The sequence below is a fragment of the Megascapheus bottae genome, chromosome 17 (genome assembly GCF_031878675.1).
Source record: "Megascapheus bottae isolate mThoBot1 chromosome 17, mThoBot2.hap1, whole genome shotgun sequence".
NCBI classification, from domain to species: domain Eukaryota; kingdom Metazoa; phylum Chordata; class Mammalia; order Rodentia; family Geomyidae; genus Megascapheus; species Megascapheus bottae.
The window spans coordinates 13,004,287-13,025,905 of NC_143525.1; the positions used below are offsets into that span (position 1 = coordinate 13,004,287).

At 41.8% G+C, this 21,619-nt stretch overlaps 1 protein-coding gene and 1 pseudogene across 2 annotated transcripts in view; one reads left to right on the plus strand and one right to left on the minus strand.

The window, feature by feature from the left end:
- The window catches only part of Rabep1 (rabaptin, RAB GTPase binding effector protein 1), a 93,625-nt gene that overhangs the window by 53,935 nt on the left and 18,071 nt on the right, over positions 1-21,619 (plus strand). For both annotated transcript variants that reach the window (XM_090349829.1, XM_090349830.1), the window contains exons 6-9: positions 207-342; positions 6,967-7,145; positions 11,325-11,456; positions 20,063-20,530. In XM_090349829.1, the coding sequence (XP_090205955.1) occupies positions 207-342; positions 6,967-7,145; positions 11,325-11,456; positions 20,063-20,530 (915 nt within the window). The remainder of the gene's footprint in view (positions 1-206; positions 343-6,966; positions 7,146-11,324; positions 11,457-20,062; positions 20,531-21,619) is intronic.
- Positions 1,056-1,818, minus strand: LOC150051114 (COMM domain-containing protein 1-like; annotated as a pseudogene).

A 21,619-nucleotide genomic window follows, 5' to 3' on the forward strand; every position in this document is an offset into this window, starting at 1 on the left:
CCATTAGGTTTTCCTTTGGGGAGGGACTTGCATTTTAAATAGAAACTTTTAAGTAATCTCAGTCCTTGGGGAGGCAGAGGCAAAAGAATTATGAGTTGAAGGACGGCCTATGAGTTCAAGGCCAGCATATGATACATAGTAAGGTATTCTCTCTCCCTCCCAAATTTTTATAACTTTCAGTTTGATAGAATTGCATCTTTTTTCAGGTTAAAGAACTGAATCATTATTTGGAAGCAGAAAAATCTTGTAGGACTGATTTAGAAATGTATGTTGCTGTTTTGAATACTCAGAAATCTGTTCTACAAGAAGATGCCGAGAAACTGCGCAAAGAATTGCATGAAGGTAAATATCTGTTGTGTATGTTTTTATTTAAGTCTTGAAGATGACTATGTAAGTAAAATCAGTATTGATTAATAATAATAAACTATAAAATACCAGTGTCACATATTAGTGATTAGGTTTCAACTTTGTAATCAATTTGAAAATTGTTGTAAAGAACTATAGCTGAAGCTGGGCGAAGTGGTTCACACCTGTAATCCTAGTTAATCAGGCGGTAGCCTTGAGCTGAAGAGCTCAAGCCCCATGACCAACAACAACAACAAAAGAACTACAGCTGTGAGTATCACTGTGGGGACTCAGGCTGTTAGTGCTAAATATTTCTTCCATGACCTCTGTAACTACTTCCTAAGGCATGTGTTCTGGGCAGAAAGTAAGGCTGAACGTTTTGTTCTATTCCACCATTTAGGTGAAGGTGGATTAGTAAAAGTGAGAGTGGGACAGAGGTACACAGTATATTCTGGAGGCCATATGTAGCATCACTTTTTTTCTTTTTTTGGGGGGGGGGTGGGTAGGTCATAGGACTTGAACTCTGGGCCTGGACACTGTCCCTGAGCTCTTCAACTCAAGGCTATTTCCCTATTCCTTGAGCTGCTTCCTTTTTTTTTTTTATTTCCAATTTAAGGATTTAATACTGATGTGGGAACAAGATTTTTAAAAGGTCAGTGGAGAGGGATCATAAACAACTTCATTTCAACAACTCCAACTCCTTCCTACATCAATCTTCAGTTAGGCTGGCTGCACCAGTGTGCTGACACTTTCTTCTACCTTTGAGAGCTTCTTCATGATTGGTTAACCTCGAGCTCATCAGATTCCAAAGAAATTGAGATTCCTGTCCACTTTTTCCAAATTCGAGCTCTATTTTGGCAACAGGGGTATGTATTTGTGCTGAGTGCCTTAACGGAGACTTGCCATCAACTCTCCAACTCGGGCCTGGAATTCCATTATCCCAATGGAATCCGGTTCATAAGGCTCTTTCGTATTTTTTTTTTTTTTTTTGCCAGTTCTGGGCTTGAGCTCAGGGCCTGAGCACTGTTCTTGGACTTTCTCAAGGCTAGAGCTCTACCACTTGAACCACAGCACTACTTCCAGCTTTTTTCTATGTATGTGGTACCGAGGAATTGAACCCAGGCCTTCATGCATGCTAGCTAAGCACTCTACCACTAGGCCAAACTCCTGGCCCCTCTTTTGGATTTTTGTCTTGTGTCTCTTCCAAAACTTTGAAATGACAGCAGCTTGGTCAAATGTGATCCCACCCTGCTTTTTTGGTTTGAGCAATTAAGAACGCCTCAAGCTGGTTGAAATCCATGTCTGCAGATGCAATAGACTTAAGAATCCCCTTAATCTTGGCCAGAAAGGGGCAGAACTCCTCAAGTGGCAGATCTGGGTAGAGCTGGCTCTGCAGCAGCTCCTCGGTGATGCCCTGGTGGCCATGGAAGGCATCCCTCTCAGGAGCTTGACACTCTCAAGCTCGCCTGCCATGCTTGGCGAGGCCCCCCCCCCTTTTTTTTGATGGGCAAGTGCTCTACCACTTGAGCCATATCCCTAGCCAGCTTAGACTATGATCTTCCCATGGAAGCTATGTGCTGCCACACTTAACTTTTACTGACTGAGATGAGGGTCTTAATAACTTTTTGTCAGCTTTGACTTTGAAAATCAATTATCTCAATTTCTGTCTCTCGAGTAGCTAGGATAATAGGCCATAGCCTCCATGCCTGGCTTAATACATCTGTTTTTAAGAGAGTTTTGATTTCAGCAATCATATATTGATATACATTGAATTTCCTAAAACACTTACCAAATTTAAAAAGATTAAAACAAATTAAAAAGAAAACCCAAGTTTGGGATGTGTGTGTGTGTGTGTGTGTGTGTGTGTGTGTGTGTGTGTGTGTGTGTGTAAATGTAAATATGTGTGCTGGTACTAGGCCTTGAACTCAAGGCCTGGTACTGTCCCTTAGATTTTTGTTTCAAGGATAGTATTCTATACCACTTGAGCCACAGTTCTACTTCTGGTTTTTGTTCGTTAGTTGGAAATATTCTCTTGCACTTGACTGCTTGGGCTGGCTTTGAACCTTAATCCTCATATTTCAGTCTCCTGAGAGGATTACAGGTGTGAGCTAATACATAAATAACAAGAGAAGCAGAAGGCTTAGTATGTACTAATATTAAAGTACTGGTAAACAAATGATATAGTGAGATACCTAACAACTATAGTGAAATATGAAAGTATGTTTGGTTTCTATCTGTGATTAAGTCATGAGTATGGTTTGTTATATTGCGATGGTTTGTTTATTAAAAATTACAATAAAATTTTGGTTAATGGATGATGAAGATAAGGACCTCCTAAAATGGTATACTTTCTTTTTTTTCTTCTGACATCAGAGTTTGAACCCAGGGCCTTGGGCTCAGTTGGTGTTCTTTTTTTTTTTTGCCAGTCCTGGGCTTGAGCTCAGGGCCTGAACCACTGTCCTTGGACTTTCTCAAGGCTAGAGCTCTACCACTTGAGCCTCAGCACCACTTCCGGCTTTTTTTCTATATGTGGTTCCGAGGAATCGAACCCAGGTCTTCATGCATGCTAGGCAAGCACTTTAACCACTAGGCCAAACTCCCGGACCCTCAGTTGGTGTTCTTGAGCCATACATGTAGCTGTTTAATTGGAGATAAGAATCTCTTAGACTTCATTGTTTGGGCTGGTTTCAAATCAATATTTCCAGATCTTAGCCTCCTGAATAGCTAGGATTACATGGATGAGCCAGCCATTGGTGCCTGGTAAAAATCATATATTTGTTTCAAGTTATACTAGTAACATTTTAATATGTAGGATTTGAACTGTGTTGAGAAAGTTTTATGTGTGTTTTTTATCGTGTGTGTGTATGTGTGTGTGCGCGCGTGTGTGTATTGGTACTGAGGTTTGAAATCCAGGGTCTAGTTTTCTATTTTCTTTTTCACCCAGAGTGGTAGTCTACCTTTTGAGCTAGTTCCAACTTTCTCCTGATTAGATAAAGAAAAGAGTTTCAAAGATATAACTGCCCAGACTATCTTTGAATCTCAATTCTCAGATCTCAGCCTCCTGAGTAACTATGATTGTAGGGTTGAGCTGGTATCAGCACTCAGCCCTACAATGACCACTTTTAAATATATAAAATACTGTGAAAAATAGAGCTATAAATAACTTTGGTTTGCATGTAAGTTAGCTTTTTGTTCTCCAAAAAAGAGAAGTGAAATGATAGAAGCTTACAAAATTATTTCATAAAATAACTCAGTCTTTTGAGTAGCTGAGCTGTTTAAGCTTCAGGAAAAGTTTCAAATATGCTGTTGTAGACCTATCCTGTGTTAATAGGTGTCCAAAAGAAATAGAATTTCTCCTCAAACTTCATATCCCAACCCTTCTAGAAATAGTGGAAGTCATTGAGACTACCAAATTTTCCTGAGATCTGAGGATTAGGATTCAAATTCAGCCCAAGCACGAAAGTTGGTGAGAAAGAAAATTGAGTACTTTCTGTACTGATCAATCAGACCAAAAAGTGGTATCTTTAAATGAAGCTAAATAAAAACAGAGCAGTAGTAGCTCAGGGGTGCTGGGTATATAACCAGTTTACTATAACTGCTATGTGGGAAGTGTGTTAGAATGCAGCTATGTCATCAATGAAGAGTGGCCATTCCTTTTGTTCTAGAAACTGATTGGAGATGAATTTCTTAAATTGTCCCTTTGCTTCTTCTTTTCTGAAATGGGGTTGAGGCTGATCTCAAATGTATAGGCACATAAACAGTCCTCCTGCCTCTGCATGAAACCCACTGTGCATAGCTGAAAGAAGCTACTCTTTTCTTTCTTTCCCCCTCCTTTTTTTCTGGGGGGGGTGCTGGTCCCAGGATTTGAAATCCGGACATGGGTGCTGTCCCTGAGCCCTTTTGCCAAAGACTATAGCTGTATCACTTGAACTACAGCCTCACTTCCACTTTCTGCACTTTTGGTAGCTAATTGTAGATAGTGTAATTTTGGTAGCTGATTATAGATAGGGGTCTCCTAGATTTTCCTTCCTGGGCTGGCTTTGAATCACAATTCTCAGATCTTATCCTCCTGAGAAGCTAGGGTTACAAATGTGAGATTCCAGCTCCAGGCAAGAAGTTACTTTTTTTTTTTTTGTGAGTCTTGGACCTTGAACTCAGGGCCTGAGGATTATCCTTGGGCTTTCTCGAGGCTAGAGCTCTACCGCTTGAGCCACAGCACTACTTCCAGCTTTTTCCTATGTGTGTGGTACCAAGGAATCGAACCTGGGTCTTCGTGCATGCTAGGCAAGCTCTCTACCACTAGGCCAAACTCCTGGCCCAAGAAGTTACTCTTAAGTGGGATTTAGGTTCTTGTTTTGTTTTCTGAAGTAGAAGTTTAAGTGTTTTACTAAGTGTAAGCTGGGCTACTTGCATATAAGGAAGGATAAGAGAAGTAGTTTTGTTGGATGTAGTATAATGATAGTACTTAGGAGGTAGATGACTCACAATTGAGTTTTAGGCTAGCCTAGGTTACATGGCAAGACCCTATTTCAGATCTCATTCTCCTGAGAAGCTGGGATTACAGGCATTAGTCATCAGTACTTGGCTAATAATAACTTTCTTGATATAATTCATACTCATCCTACTAAAGTATACAAATATAGCCACAAGATTGTGCATCATCAACCACTATTTAATTTCAAAACATTTTCATTAACTCGAAAAGAAACTGTATCCATTTTCCGCCATTCCCAATATTTTCCCCTTCTGTCCTAGTCTGTGTTAATTTACTTTATAATATATGTCTTTTGGTGTTTAACCTCTCTCTCCCCCTCTCTCCCTCCCCCTCCTTTTCCCCTGTCTCCCTCCCCCTCCTTTCCTCCTCTCTCCCTCCCCCTCCCTTCCCCCCTCTCCCCCCTCCTTCCTTCCCCCTACCCATCTCTTCCTCCCTCTCTCTCCCAACTTCTCCCTCTCTTCCCTTCTCTCTCCCTCTCCTCTTTCCCTTCCCCCTCTTTTCCCCCCCTCTCTCCTGGGGCTTGTACTCTACCACTTTGAGCAACACCACCACTTCTGATTTTCTGGTGGTTAATTGGAGATAGTCTCACAAACTTTCGTGCTTGGGCTGAATTTGAATCCTAATCCTCAGATCTCAGATTCCTGAGTAGGTAGGATTACAGGTGTGAGCCACTAGCACTCAGCTATGTTTAGCATCTTTAGAGGTTTTAGTAGTGCTATCGATTTTCCTCAAAAGTTCAATTTGATAGCCATAGAAAGGGTGAAAAAGAGTGGGCAAGGAAGGAAGAATAAAAAAGTAGTTTGTCACAAGGGCTGGTCTAAGCAAGGGTCCTTCTGAGGGGTCCTTCTGCAAAGGAGACAGAATTAATAATTCTTCCAGTCCTGCGGCTTGAACTCAGGGACTGGACACTGTCCCTGAGCTGCTTCTTCCCTCCTTTCCCTTCCCCCAGTCTAGAGACTTAAACTCAGGGTCTGAGCACTGTCCTTGGGCTTTTCTCAAGGCCAGGGCTCTACCACTTGAACCACAGTACCATTTCCAGCTTTTCTGTGTACGTGGTACCGAGGAATTGAACCTGGATCTTCGTGAATGCTAGGCAAGCACTCTATCACTAGGCCAAACTTTGCTCCTCCCTGAGCTTCTTTTGTTCAAGATTAGCCCTCTACCACTTGAGCCACAGCACCACTTCCAGCTTTTTCTGTTTATATGGTACTGAGGAATCAAACGCAGGCTTTATGAATGCTAAGCAAGCACTCTACCACTAAGCCACATTCCCAGCCCTAAAATTAGTAATTCTGTCATTGTTGGATGTGTTGGGGTGAGGACAAGTCAGCAGTCTCTGAAGCTTTGATTTGGGTGGCTGGGTCAATTGATGGGTAGATGGTGCTTGCTTCTTCATTCTCCATTGTGAGAAAGAATTGTGCTGAAAAGAATTAAGTACAATCAGAAGTAGTTTCTACACATTGACTTTAGAGCAAATGTTTTACAAACTGTGTTCTTTGCACATTTGTTATTTGAGTCGTGCTGTGAAAAATTGTTTTTTGTCCAATGTATTTGGGAAATACTGTATTTTATATCACTCTACAAGAAAACACAGATATAATTCAAATCTCAAAATCCTGCAATAAAAAATACTTACAAGTGTTGGGGCCAGGAGTTTAGCCTAGTAGTAGAGTGCTTGCCTAGCATGCAGGACCACTGGGTTCGATTCCTTGGTACCATATACATAGAAAAAGCTGGAAGTGGTGCTGTGGCTCAAGTGGTAGAGCTCTAGCCTTGAGGAAGGACTGTGCTCAGGCCCTGAGTTCAAGCCCTGAAACTGGCCAAAAACAACAACCAAAAAAACTTACAGTTTTTATTTAACCTAAGAATTAGAAAACTTCCTAGTGTAGAAGTACTAACTTCATATATTCTAAAAGCATACTTTGGGAGACTCTGCATTGGAACAGTGATGTATCGGGATAGCTGTCATGTTTGTTCAGCTACATATTGTCCATTGGTGCTAGTCAAGGGCAGACTCCGGACAGACTCCAAACAGAACTGACCAGACCTAATTTAGTATCCCTATGCTAAAGAAATTGTCTACCATTAAAATTCAGTGTTTTTGATTGGGGGGGGTTCCTAAACAGTTTGCCATCTCTTGGAGCAAGAGCGACAACAGCACAACCAGTTAAAACATACATGGCAGAAGGCCAATGACCAGTTTCTGGAATCTCAGCGTTTGCTAATGAGAGACATGCAACGAATGGAGATTGTGCTAACTTCAGAACAGCTCCGACAAGTAGAAGAACTGAAGAAGAAAGATCAGGTGAATAGCAGTTTTGTAGGACTGGTTTCCATTGTCAATAAAGCACCTCCATCCCCAGTGATTGCATTATCTTTTGTGTGTTAAGAGATTGAATTAGGGTGGGACAAGACAGGACTTTACTGTTGCTAATGTTATTATTATATTTTGTTTAATTGATTGAATGCTAGGATTAAAATTAGGGCTTTGTCATGTTAGGGTAAGTACTCCTCCACTGAGCCATATTTCTACCCCTAGTTTTTTCTTTGACTGCTTTTCAGCTTTACTAATTACCTAGAAATTATTCTTTTGGGGGCTGGGAGTGTAGCCTAGTGGTAGAGTGCTTGCCTAGCATGCATAAAGTCCTAGGTTCGATTCCTCAGTATCATATACTCAGAAAAAGCTGGAAGTGGTACTGAGGCTCAAGTGGCAGAGTACAAGCCTTGAGCAAAAAGTGTCCAAGGACAGTGCCCAGGCCCTGAGTTCAAGCCCCAGAACTGACCCAAAACAAACAAAAAAAAAAAGGATTTTTTTTTTGTGGGGGGAGATTGCAGATTAAAGCAGTACATATTTCTGAAAAATCAGTTTTTATGTGATTCCTGAGTTTGGTCAATATAGGCTAAGTATTTGGTGACCTTGCCCTAAAGAGTTGATTAAAAGATAACAGATAAACCAGGTGTCACTGCTCATGCCAATAATCCTAGTTACTCAGGAGGTTGAGATCTGAGGACCACTGTTCAAAGCCATCCCAGTCAGTAATGCCTATGAGACTCTTCTCACTGAATTGAACCTGTGGTTCAAATGGTAGAGTGCTAGCCTTGAGCATAGAAGCTCAGACAGAGTGCCTCAGTTTAAGTTACATACACACACACACGGTAACAGGGTAGAGTTGGGTATGGTGGTACATACCTATAATCCAAGGCTGAGGTGGATATGTGGTTCATGTGATAAAGCACCTGCCTAGCACAAGGCCTTTAGTTCATAACCCACTACTGGGGGAAAAAATGGTGAAAGGTTGCATGTTATGTAAGAACAGGTATGTGCTGTGGATATGGCTCAAGAATTAGAATGTTGCTTACCATATGTGAAGCTCTCAGCTCAGTCCCTAACACTGCGGGAAAAGAGAGGAAATGGGAATGAGGAGGGGAATGGGAGAAAGAGAATAGAAGGAAAGAGACAGACAGAGAGGAGAGAGAATAAAATAGAAAACTATAAATCCCTTTTAATGCTTTCTCGGAATCCAAACATAGCCTCATTTACCAGTTTGGTAGATTCTTCCAAACCAATTCTGTGTGTTTATAAGCATGTATTTATTTATTTGTTTGTTTGTTTATTTATTTTTGCCAGTCCTGGGCTTGAACTCAGGGCCTGAGCACTGTCCTTGGACTTTCTCAAGGCTAGAGCTCTACCACTTGAGCCTCAGCACCACTTCTGGCTTTTTTGAACCCGGGTCTTCGTGCATGCTAGGCAAACTCTCTACCACTAGGCCAAACTCCCTGCCCCTAAGCATGTATTTATTATAGTAGTCCTCCATGCAGTTTGTATCATACTGTGTATTTGTTCTAGTTCCTATAACTTATTTTCCCTTAAGTATTATCCTGGATATCTTCTCTTTTTTCTTTTTCTTTTTTTTTGGTCAGTCATGGGGCTTGAACTCTAGGCTTGGGTGCTGTCCCTGAGCTCTTCAACTCAAGGCTACTGCCCTACCCCTTGAGCCACAGCCCTACTTCCCATTTTCTGGTGAATAATTGGAGATGAGAGTCTCATGTTCTTTAGTGCCCAGGCTGCCTTTGAACCAGGATCCTCAGATCTCAGCCTTCTGAGTAGCTAGGATTATAAGTATGAGCCACCGTGTCTGCCTTCCCTTCCTCTCTTTTCCCCTTCCCTTCCCTTCCCTTTTCCCCTTCCCTTTTCCCCTTTCCTTTTCCCCTTTTCCTCTTTCTTTCTCCTTTCCCTTTCCTTTCCATTCCATCTGGGCGTTGCTCCTGAGCTCTTTTTTGGTTTTGGCTAGAGCTTTGCCACTTGAGTCACAGTACAACTTCTGGCTTTTACTATGATTAATTGGTAGAAGAAGGAATGTATAATACATTTAATCATTTTCCTTGTAGATCCATATCCACCTTTACTCTGTCCCCTCACAGGGCCTGACATTGTCCCTGAACTATTTTTTTATTTTTATTTTTTATATGTTGGTTGTGGGATTTGGAGTCTGGCCTGGGTGCTGTCCCAGAGCTCTTTAGCTCAAGGCTACCACCCTACTCCTGGAACCTCAGCGCCATTTCCAGTTTTCTAGTGTTTAATTGAAGATAAGAGTCTCATGGTTTTTAGGTCTAGTTCCCAAGCTGGCTTTGAACCATCATCCTCAGATCTCAGCTTTCTGAGTAGCTTGGATTACAGGTGTGAGCCACTGCACCCAGCTGTCTCTGAACTTTTTGCTCAAAGCTAGTGCTCTACCACTTGAGCCACAGATTCCTTGGTAGTTAATTGAAGATTTCCTACCCAACCTGGCTTTGAATCATGATTCTTAGATTTCAGCCTCCTGAAAAGCATGAGCCACCAGCACCTGGCTTAAGAAATATTTTACATTTCTTTTTTTTTTTCCAGTCCTGGGGCTTGAACTCAGGGCCTGAGCATTGTCCTTGGGCTTTCTCAAGGCTAGCGCTCTACCACTTGAGCCACAGCACCACTTCCGGCCTTTTCTGTGTAGGTGGTACCAAGGAATTGAACTCAGGTCTTCATGCATGCTAGGCAAGCACTCTACCACTAGGCCAAACTCCCGGCCTATTTTATATTTCCATATATGACTGAAGTTATATTTTGTTTTATAGAAGTTTCTTTTTTAATTGTTTAGATCATCTTTGTGAAGACATTGTCAGTCTAAGGATTTGGATTCATAAAATACAGATCATATTATGCCTTTTTTCTGCCTAGTACAACTGTCTAAACGTTATTTAGACGGCTGTTGAAGGCCTTTATTAATGTTTATTGAGATCTTACATGTTCTGGTATTGTGCCAAGGCTTTATACGTAAAGCTCTATCTGAAGCAAAAGAATAAAACTCTCCATGTGAGGTTTGCACTTCAGAATCATCCCTGTGTTGTAGATCAGATGATGAGGTAATGGCAGTTCTCAGGTTTGAGCCAATCCCTGATTCCAGAGTTTAAGTACGTAATTATCATTTCCTCCTTCCTTTCCTTCACTTCTCACTGGCCTGCCTACTTTTCAGTCATGTGAAATTAATTCGGTATTCCTCCACAGACCTGTTCGTTCAGACCTTTGTGTTTTATACATGCTTTGTTCCTCCCTGGAATCCTTGCCTGTTTCCTTTCATGGAATTGCCAAACTCACCTTAGTGACCTTTCCAGATCTAGCTGATCTGTCACCTTCTCTGGTCTCCTTTGCTAGCTCCCTCAGAGAAGTCTGTGTTTCTCCTTTTGCAGAACCCTACACATACTAGAATGGTTTGTGTATTTGTCCTGCCTCAGTAGACTATTTCGGGCGAATATAGAAGATGTCTTATTCATCTCTGTTGAGTGAAGTATATGACCTTTAACCATTCCTTCTGTATTTCATATACATCTATGTACTTGACTCTGTGAGTGTGTAATGTCATGATGTATGTTTTCTACATAAGTGGAAGGGAATGCTTTTAGGTATATTCTTTTGGATCATTTGAAGAGGAGTTCATTTTACTATATTTTGCCTTTGTTTTGCAGAATACTTTTGTGAAAATTGCTTCCTGATTTATTCTTTATAACTGTTCTTACCTAATACTTATTATAGTAAAATATTTTCTCATGACCCAGAGGCTTCTATATGTAATTACAAATCAAATAAGCCTAAATGTTCAGTTTTCTGATACCAGAATGCTTTGTTTTTTCTTAGCTGTTTTTAGTAGTAAAAGAACTGCTTGACCCTTGCTGTGTATGGTGGTATATGCTTATAATCCCAACTACTCAGAAGGTGGAGTCAGGAAACTCTTGAGTTTTGAGGCCAGCTCGGGCAAAATTGGTGAGACCTTATTTCAAAACAAAATACAAAACAAAAAGGGCTGAGTGTATAGCTCAAGTGGTAGTTTGCTTGCCTGACATACTCAAGGCCTTGGGTTCAATTCCTAGCAACAATGCTCCTTTACCCCCCCCCCCCAAAAAAAAGCAACTCCTGTTTGACTTGTTAAGTGATATGCTTTCTTCTTATTTTTAGGAGGATGATGAACAACAAAGGCTAAATAAGAGAAAGGATCACAAAAAAACAGATATTGAGGAAGAAGTAAAAATACCAGTAGTGTGTGCTTTAACTCAAGAAGAATCTTCAGCCCAGTTATCAAATGAAGAGGTACAGTGAATCTGTACTGAGAACTGTTGGGGACTTGGGTTGTGGTTTCATGGTAGAATACCTGCCTAGCATGTACAAAGCCCTAGGTTCAATCTCTAGCACCATCAAAAAGCAAATTAAAACCCAATGAATTATTGTATATGTTCAATACAACAGCATGTACCTATAATCTTAGCACTTGAGGGGCTGAGACTGGAGGTGGTCTGAGACTAGGAGTTCTAGGTGTCTCAAAAAAAAAATTGTGTGTGTGTGCACGTGCTTGCATATGTAATATAGCATCATCATACATTGTTCAGTTACATTATTTCCATTGAAAATGAAAAGTTGAAATGGCTATTTTCAGCCATTTTTATGGCATTATAGTAGTATTTGAAACATGTAGGGACTGAATTCATCATCTAAAATAATTTAATTTTCCTTTGATCCTTTTCAAAATTGAAGGATAATCTTAACTGGGTGCTGCTGGCTCACGACTGTTAACTTCACTGCTCAGGAGATTGAGATCTGAGGATAACAATTGGAAGCCAGCCCTGGCTATCAAATCCAAGAGACTCTGACCTCTAGTTCAACAAATGACCGAAGAGGAGGCACAGCTCAAGTGATAGCCAGTCTTGAAAAAAAAAAAAAAATCAGAATGAGAGGCCCTGAATACAAGCACCAGTGTTGACATTAAAAAAGAGAATAATCTTCTCTATATCACTATTATATAATGATACTAGCACTATAAAATAAATCTTTATGGTCTACAAAATCTGGGTTTTGATGTGAATAATAAATATTGCTTTGAGTTCTATTTTTCTTTTAATTTTTTTTTTTAATTTTTGAGAAACGGTCTCACTAGTAGCCCAGGCCAGCCTCCAACTCAAGATTCTCCTTTTGTGGAGAATCCTTCTTGTATGCTAGGATTACAAGATGTAATCCACATCTGTTTGTATATTACGTCTTAAGTTCTTTTGTTTTTGTGGGTGATGGATCTTGAACTCAGGGACAGGGCACTATCCCTGAACTTTTCACTAAAGGCTAATGCTCTACCACTTTGAGCCACAGCTCTACTTCTGGGTTTCTGATAGTTAATTAAAGATAACAGTCTCATTGACTTTCCTGCCTGGGATGGCTTTGAACTGTGATCCTCAGATCTCTACCTCCTAAGTAACTAGGATTACAGATAAGAGCCACTGGCACTGGCAGGTCTTAAATTCTGAGAAAAGAGAGTCAAGTTTGATAGATTATGGTGAGGCCTGATGGAACATTGCAGGTATTGGAAAAACAAAGGGTGGAAAGATTTTTTTAATAAAAATATAAGTTTAAGCTGGGCACAGTGGCTCACACCTGTAATCCTAGCTACTCAGGAGGCTGAGATCTCAGGATTGTGCTTCAAAGCTAGCCCAGGCACTAAATTCCATGAGACTCTTGCCTCCAATTAACCACCAGAAAATGGGAAGTGGTGCCGTGGCTCAAGGGGTAGGGCTGTAACCTTGAGCTGAAGAGCTCAGGGACAGTACCCATGCCTAGAATTCAAGTACCACTACCCCCCCTATATATATAATACTTATTGTTATTAAGATGTTATACAGAAGGGTTACTATTTCAAAAGAATTGTACTGAGTACAATTCTTTTTGGACCATGTCTCCTCTTCCTCTGCTTTCCCCCATCTTCCCCTTCCTGTTCTTGCCCACAGTTTGCATATTTGCATAGTTAATTTTTCACATGGTGTATACTGAATATCATAACTGTATTTGTTCATGCTTCTTCCTTCCATTACTGTGCTCCTCCTTTGTCCCTTCCTCCACCCACCCTCCCAAAAAAGAAAAAAGTAAAAACTCATGAGCAAAACCAAATATCAGCAGCAACGGCTGCCATGTTTCCATTTCCTGGAATTCATTTCAATAAGCAGTATTTTAAATGTTGATAGAAGTTATTATTTTTAGGTTCTTCCCTGAGGATATCCTTTAGTCTGACTATGTGTGTGTGCACGAGGGTTTTTAATTTATTTATTTTTTGGTTTTGTTTTGTTTGCGTTGGTTGTGGGGCTTGGACTATGGGCCTGGGCGCTATCCCTGAGCTCTTCAGCTCAAGGCTATTCCCCAATCCCTTGAGCCATGGTGCCAGTTCCAGTTTTCTAGTGGTTAATTGGAGATAGGTGTCTCATGGTCTTTAGTGCCCGGGCTGGATTTGAACTGTGATCCTCAGATCTCAGTCTCCTGAGTAGCTAGGATACAAATGTGAGCCCCTGTGCTGGGCTTGCGTAGAGTTTTGTAATGGTGAAGAGGTTCCGAGGTGGAAAGTGATGGCCCTGTGGTCTCATCACCACTCACCCAAAGTATAGCAGGGACCTCCACATTGGGTCTCCTGCCTTCATACTTTCAAATTGGTTTCTTTAAGAGTAGCTGTAGTAGCTGGTGGCTCACATCTGTAATCCTAGCTGTTCAGGAGGCTGAGATCTGAGGATTGAAGTTGAAAGCCAGCCTGGGCACCAAAGGACCTGAGACCCTTATTTTCAATTAACTTCTAGAGAACAGGAAGTGGGGCTTGGCTCAAGGATAGGGTGGTAGCCTTGAGCTGGCAGGGACAAGGCCCAGGGGTAGGGCGGTAGCCTTGAGCTGAACTGCTCAGGGACAACAGTCTGGCTAGAGTTCAAGCCCCATGATTCACCAAAAACAAAAACAAAAACAAAAAAAAAAAGAGTGGCTGCAGTAGTCCATTCCTTGCACAAAACCACCAGTGATGCCTGCTACTTCCAATGTGGTGTAGAAATTCCTTAGCCTTCGGGCACTTTCTAAGTATCCTGTTAGAGCTGTGGTAGTCATTGCCCTGTTCAGTGCTCTCTTCTTCCTGTGTTTCAGTGTTCCTTCATCTGGAGTGCTTGGCTCCCTCAATCTTTGAGTGTTGAAATCTTACTCAGGCTTCAAAGCTCATGTGGATATCTCTTGTTGAATGAAGGAAATGTTTTCCCTATTTCTTTTGATATAAAACTAAGGTCCTTAGCTTGACATACCAGGGCTTTCCCAGATTCCCTCTGCTTTTATTTCATTACTGCCAGGCCTGTCTGCTACATTCCGTTCCTTGTTTATGCTGCCCTTGCTACATAGAATTTCATACTCATGAGGGCTGAGGATGTAGCTCAGTGGTAGAGTGTACACTTAGCATTTATGAGGCTCTGGGTTTCATCCATAACAGAACCTAGCCCCTCTGCTTCATACAACATTTCCAGCCCAGTTAACAAAGTTTAGTTAAGTTGAATAAAGGTCTTTTCACATTCAGAGATACCACATTTCTACCTAATTTGCAGAGTTACTTTGAAGCAAGTATAAACCTGGTTCCTGGTAACATTTTCATGTGCTCAGTTTAATATCTAAAAGTGCTTTTCTTTTAAAGACTTGGCAGAAAAGTATGATGCAGTTGTTTTTGCACATTCTTCATTTTGGAAGAGGACCACTTGGCCTAGTTTTATATACGTTTTTTAATAGTTAGACTCTGGAGAGAATTTCTCAAGTTTTGAGTATAGCCAAATGTTACATGATTTTTGCATTATGCAATTATCTATTCAAGAATGTTTGAAAAGCAGGCAAACAGCAAAGTGGATCTTGTGACTTACAGTGAAATCTTTTAGTATTTTTTTAAAATCTTATTTTTGATTGTTTTCAGTATTTCTATGTGACAGGGTATATAACATACTTTCCAACATTTGAAAATTTTTTAGATGTTCAGATTGGATTCTTTGTGCTTTAAATGTTGACTATAATTGCTTTGTGTTTAGAATCCTGACAACTGGGGTTCGGGATTTAGCTCACTGGAAGAGAGCTCTTGCCTGGCAAGTACAAAGCTCTGAGTTTGGTCCTCAGCTCTATGAGCGGGGGTAGGGGGAGAGTTATGAAAGAAAGCTGGGCATGGTGGCTCACGCTACTTAGGAAGCTGTGATCTGAGGATCAAGGTTCAAAGCCAGCCTGGGCACTACAAAACCAAAGCCCAGAGACTCTTACCTCCAGTTAACCTCTAGAAAATGGGAATTAGGGCTGTGGCCCAAGGGTAGGGTGGTAGCCTTGAGCTGAAGAACTCAGGGACTATGCCCAGGCCCAGGGGTAGGTGGTAACCTTGAGCTGAAGAATTTAGGGACAACGCCCAGGCCCAGAGTTCAAGCCCCATGCCCCCCTACCCCCCAAAAAAAAAATCCTGACAATTTAGCTGGTAGATTCAAGTGTGTATGGAATTAAATTTATTACTAAGACGGTTAAAATTTATAGGATTCATGTCTTTAACCTGATCCTAGACTATACTTTCTCACTACAAAACTAATAGGAACATGTTTTGGAAATTTTAGAGTTCAGAAAAGGCCACAGGCCATACAAATAAAAATAACTGGTAGCTAATTCTACCACCCAGAGATGACCAATCTTTAACATTTTGTATGTATTTCTTCTTTCTTTTTTTGTGCTGGTCCTGATGCTTGAACTCAAGGTCTAAACACTGTTTCTAAGCTATTTTACTGAAGCCTAGCACTCTACTCCTTGAGCCACAGTTCTCTTTCTGGCTTTCTGCTGATTAATTGGAGATGAGAATCTACTAGATTTTCTTGTCTGCCCTGGCTTCTAATGATGAGCCTCAGATCTCAGCCTCCTGAGTAGTTAGGATGATTAGTGAATCACTGGTACCCAGCTCTTCTCTTCTTCCCCAACCCACTCCAAGTCCTGGAGCTTGAACTCAGGGCCTGGGCACTGTCCTTGAGTTTTCTCAGGGCTAGTGCACTACCACTTGAGCCACAGCACCACTTCCAGCCTTTTCTGTGTATGTGGCACTGAGGAATCAAACATCAAACCCAGGGCATCATGCATGCTAGGCAAGTACTCTACATTCCACACTAGGCCACATTCCAGGCCCATTTTCTCCTTTTTTAAGATAACACAATTATGTTTCTTTTTATACTTTTTTTTTTTTTTTGCCAGTCCTGGGCATGAGCTAAGGGCCTGAGCACTGTCCCTGGATTTTCTCAAGGATAGGGCTCTACTACTTGAGCCACAGCGCCACTTCTGGCTTTTTGCTATACATGTGGTACCAAGGAATCAAAGCCGGGTCTTCGTGCATGCTAGGCAAGCACTCTACCACTAGGCCAAACTCCCGGCCCCTCTTTTTTATACTTTTAAAACATGCTCTAGGGGCCAGGAGTTTGGCCTAGTGGTAGAGTGCTTGCCTAGCATGCATGAAGACCCGGGTTCGATTCCTCGGTACCACATACATAGAAAAAAGCCGGAAGTGGTGCTGAGGCTCAAGTGGTAGAGCTCTAGCCTTGAGAAAGTCCAAGGACAGTGCTCAGGCCCTGAGCCGAAGCCCAGGACTGGCAAAAAAAAAAACAAAAAAACATGCTCTAGGCCTTGGAATGTGGCTTAGTGGTAGAGTGCTTGTCTAGCATGCATGAAGTCCTGGGTTGGATTTCACAGTATCACATGAACAGAAAAAGCTGGAAGTGGCTTTGTGGCTCCAGTGGTAGAGTGCTAGTCTTGAGCAAAAGAAGCTCAAGGACAATGCCTAGACCCTGATTTCAAGCCCAAAGACTGGCAAAAAATAAAAATAGTAAATAAAATAATATATGCTTTATTTTGTAAGTACATAACTACTGTGTACCCTCCCTGCTTAAGTCTACTTGAAATGTTTTCCCAAAGAATGATATTTAATTGCTTACAGAATTTATGTATGTATGTGTGCGTGTTTTTGCCATCCTGGGGCTTAAATTTAGGGCCTGAGTTCTGTCCTTGGGCTTTCTTCAAGGCCAGAGCTCTACCACTTGAGCCACAGTACCACTTCTAGCTTTTTCTATGCATGTGGTACTGAGAAATTGAACCTGGGTCTTTGTGCATGCTAGGCAAGTACTCTACTACTGTACGTTCTCTACTGTACGCCAAACTCCCGGCCCTAGAATTTCTATATGTAAATGTTTCATAATTCCTTTAGCCAATTTCTAGTTATTCAAATTTATGTCCAGGTTTTACTATATAAGGATGACTGATATAATACCATTAGAAAAACAGATATTGTACTTTTTTTTTTTCTCTTTGGCATTTTGGGGTTCTAACCAAGGCCTAGGACATCTGAACCAGGTGTTCTGCCACAGAGCCGCACTTCTTCATGATTCCTGTAGGAACTAGAGGTGTAGCACGCCTTGCTGAGTGGCCTGAGGAGAAGCAGTAAGGTAGAAGGCGTGAGGGAACGGTAGCCTTGAGCTGAAGAGCTCAGGGACTGTGCCCCAGGCCAGAATTCAAGCCCCATGACTGCCCCCCCCACCAAAAAAAGAAGGTGTGAAGAGAAAGTGTGGACCACAGTGTTGGGGTTTCTGTGGAAATAGCCAGCAAGACTAGCTAGCTGGGAATATTCACACAGACTTTTAGGGTAGAGAGAGTGTGTGTGTGTGTGTGTGTATTTAATATATACTGGTTCCTGGGATGGTTTAGGGTAGAGGCTATAGTGAATTAGATAATAAAGGAAGTGCTTTGGAAGTATAGGTTGGAAGTTGGTTGGTTTGCACATGAGAGACATGTTCATAGTGAATTACTGTCTCTAGGCTTCTGTTAGCGCTTAAGACCTAGTTACTTTCTAGTTAGCAAGGCTTTAAGATACCAAACATCATGAAGTGTAGAAAATATGAACACATGGATGTGGGTGTTAGCTCAGTGGTGCAGGCTTGGCTAGCATGCGCAGGTCCCTGTTGTCCCATTCCTAGCACCACAAACCCCAAACAGAACGAACACACAGAGACTATTTTTTTTCTGTTAGGAAAAATTCTTATTAAAGGGGTGTGGCTCGAATGGTGAAGTGCCTGCTGAGTGGAGAAGTCTCACAATAGTGTGAGGCTCTGGTCCCAGCAACCTCATCCCCTAAAACATTAAGCAATGTTCTAATGCAGTACAGATAATTTTTCCTTGCAGAAAAATCACTTTGCCAGGTGCTGGTGGCTCGTGTCCATAATCCTAGCTACTCAGGAGGCTGTGCCTAGCTAGAATAGGTTCATATTCTAGTATTATTACATTATTTATTTTGGAATTTTGCCATCATTAGCTTAATGTAGACTAATTTTGTGTTTTTATCTGAACTTGATAGGCATAAAATCCTTTCTTTTTTGTTTTGTTTTGAGTTGGTCATGGAGCTTGAATTCTGGCCTGGGTGCTGTGCTCGAGTTCTTCAGCTCAAGGCTAGTGCTCTGCCACAGTGCCACTTCCAGTTTTCTGGTGGTTAATTGGAGATGAGAGTCTCACGGACTTTTGTACTTGGGCTGGCTTTGAACCATGATCCTCATATCTCAGCTTCCCAAGTAGCTGGGATTATAGGCGTGAGCTACCGTATTTATTGTCGGGGTAATGTGTAGAGGGGTTACAGTTACATTCGCCAGGTAGTAAGGTACATTCTTACACATTGATATCCCTTCTCATGGTTTTTGTCCCCATTTCCGTCTCCCCAAGAGTAAAATCTTTTGAAAGATATGGAAGAATGAAATCTACTTCCCTAGCTATCACTGAATGTTTTTTTGGAGGGAGGGGAGGTCAGTTGTAGGGCTTGAACTCTGAGCCTAGGCACTGTCTCTGAGCTCTTCAATTCAAGGCTACTGCCCTACCCCTGAGCCACAGCGCCACTTCCGGTTTCCTAGTGGTTAACTGGAGATAAGAGTCTCAAGGTCTTTTTTTAGTGCACAGGCTGATTTTAAGCCACAGTCATAAGATTTCAGCTCCCCGAGTAGCTAGAATTACAGGTGTGAGCCACCATGCCTAGCCATTGAGTGCATTTTGTATCCATGAATTTGTGTTCTGGATAGCATCATGCATCACAGTATTAGCTTCTGGTATCTTGCACTCAGTATTCTATATTTAATGTGTTCATTATGCCATGTTTGAAACTTGGCTCCAGAATATTATCTTCTTCTCTTGCTCACCCTCTGAAAGTTGGTGTTTTTCACCATGTTGTCTTTGGTTCTCTTATGTTATGGCTTAATTTTATGTGTTCTGATTGGCTTCTATGCCTTTAGAATTATCTCTATACAATGGAGACTCTGAAGCCTCTAGCCAAAGACTTTCATGTCTTTCTGTCTAGTGCATGTCTCTACTTCCATATTTACTCTATATTCAAAGACTCTACTACACATCCAACACTAGATTGGATGTAACTTGTGCCAGCTCCTCATGTCTAGGTTAATTCTTACTCTTGTGTTAAAGCCTGCTGTATTTACTTACCTTTTCATGAAACTATAATCTTGCTCATGTTTGTATTCTATTCCATGTGCCTGACTTAGTGCCTACCATGGAGATAATACTCAAAACATGTTTGATTGTAAGAAGACGGCATGTTAGTGGTCATCATATAGAGTATAAGAATCCAACTTAGGGGCTAGGAGTTTGGCCTAGTGGTAGAGTGCTTGCCTAGCATGCACGAAGACCCGAGTTCAATTCCTCGGCACCACATACATAGAAAAAAGCCAGAAGTGGTGCTTAGGCTCAAGTGGTAGAGCTCTAGCCTTGAGAAAGTCCAAGGACAGTGCTCAGGCCCTGAGCTCAAGCCCAGGACTGGCAAAAAAAAAAAAACAAAAAAAAGAATCCAACTTAGCATTGTATCTATTTTCAAATTTCAGGAGCATTTAGACAGCACCCATGGGTCAGTCCATTCCTTAGATGCGGACCTACTGTTACCATCTGGAGATCCGTTTGGTAAATCGGACAATGATATGTTTAAAGATGGACTCAGAAGAGCGCAGTCTACAGACAGCTTGGGAACCTCAGGCTCATTGCAGTCCAAAGCTTTAGGCTATAACTACAAAGCAAAATCAGCTGGAAACCTAGATGAGTCAGATTTTGGACCACTGGTGGGAGCAGATTCTGCATCGGAGAACTTTGATACTGCATCCCTGGGGTCACTGCAGATGCCGAGTGGGTTTATGTTAACCAAAGACCAGGAAAGAGCGATCAAGGCAATGACACCGGAGCAAGAGGAGACGGCGTCCCTCCTCTCCAGCGTCACCCAGGGCATGGAGAATGCATATGTGTCCCCTAGTGGTTACCGCCTTGTCAGTGAGACGGAATGGAATCTTCTGCAAAAAGAGGTAAGTGATTTGTGTGGGATTTTTATTGCTTATTTCTTGGCATAAATTTGTCCAGTTGTTTCTCTCAGAGTTGGTTACTCTGAGGGACTCGTAGGCAGCTTTGAGATTCATTGTTCATTCGGTTGTCAGTTGAGTCCATGCTGGTACATGTTGCCAGCAAGTACGTATTAAACTCCCCCACCCCTAAATTGGCCTGCTTTGGTTCTTCATGTGATTGCAACAGAGATGGCAGCTAATGGCGTTAAGTGTGAACTTCGCCACCCGAGGTCATGATGTCGTTGGAGCAACTGCCAGAAGAACATTGCTAAATTAGAGTAGAGCACATTTGATTTATTTTGTAGTTTTCTAAAATTTGAGTGTATTCCAGGATTTGAACTCATTCATCTTTCCTTTAGAGCTGAAATGTAAATGATTATGAGTAGTTGATGCAGGGAGTAGATATAAGAAGGGGATGGAAAATGGGGAGAGAAAAGAAAACAACCTTTAATGGGGGCAGTTTTCCTCCTCAGTATTTGCAAGCTTAGAAGATTAGGAGATAAGAATTTATATAAGTGTTTGCATAATGCTTTACAAATTACAAAGCCCTTTCACATACCTCATCTCTTTGAGTTTTGTGGCCATAATTAGGCAACCAGGGCATGATTGTCCCCAGTTTGCAGATAAGGAAACTGGCTTGGAAAGAGTAAGAATTGCTCAAATGTTCCTCTAAGGCCTAATCATCACCCAGGTTTTCTGACTTCAGTGCTTTCCCTGGCTCAGGGATCCTTCCTTTAAAGAAGCACTTGGGGGGGCCTAGCCGGGGCCGGAGCGAGCGGGGCCGGAGCGAGCGGGGCCGGAGCGGGGCCGGAGCGAGCGGGGCCTGAGCTAGAAAGGGGGCCTAGCCGGGCCGGAGCGAGCGGGGCCGGAGCGAGCGGGGCCAGAAAGAGAAAGGGGCCAAAAAAAAATAAATAAAATTAAAATAAAAATAAAATTAGGCTGAGGGTTTGTATGTCATGGATACATATTAATGTATGTAATAAAAAAAAAGAAAAAAGAAGCACTTGGTCGGGGCCGGGAGTTTGGCCTAGTGGTTAACGTGCTTGCCTAGCA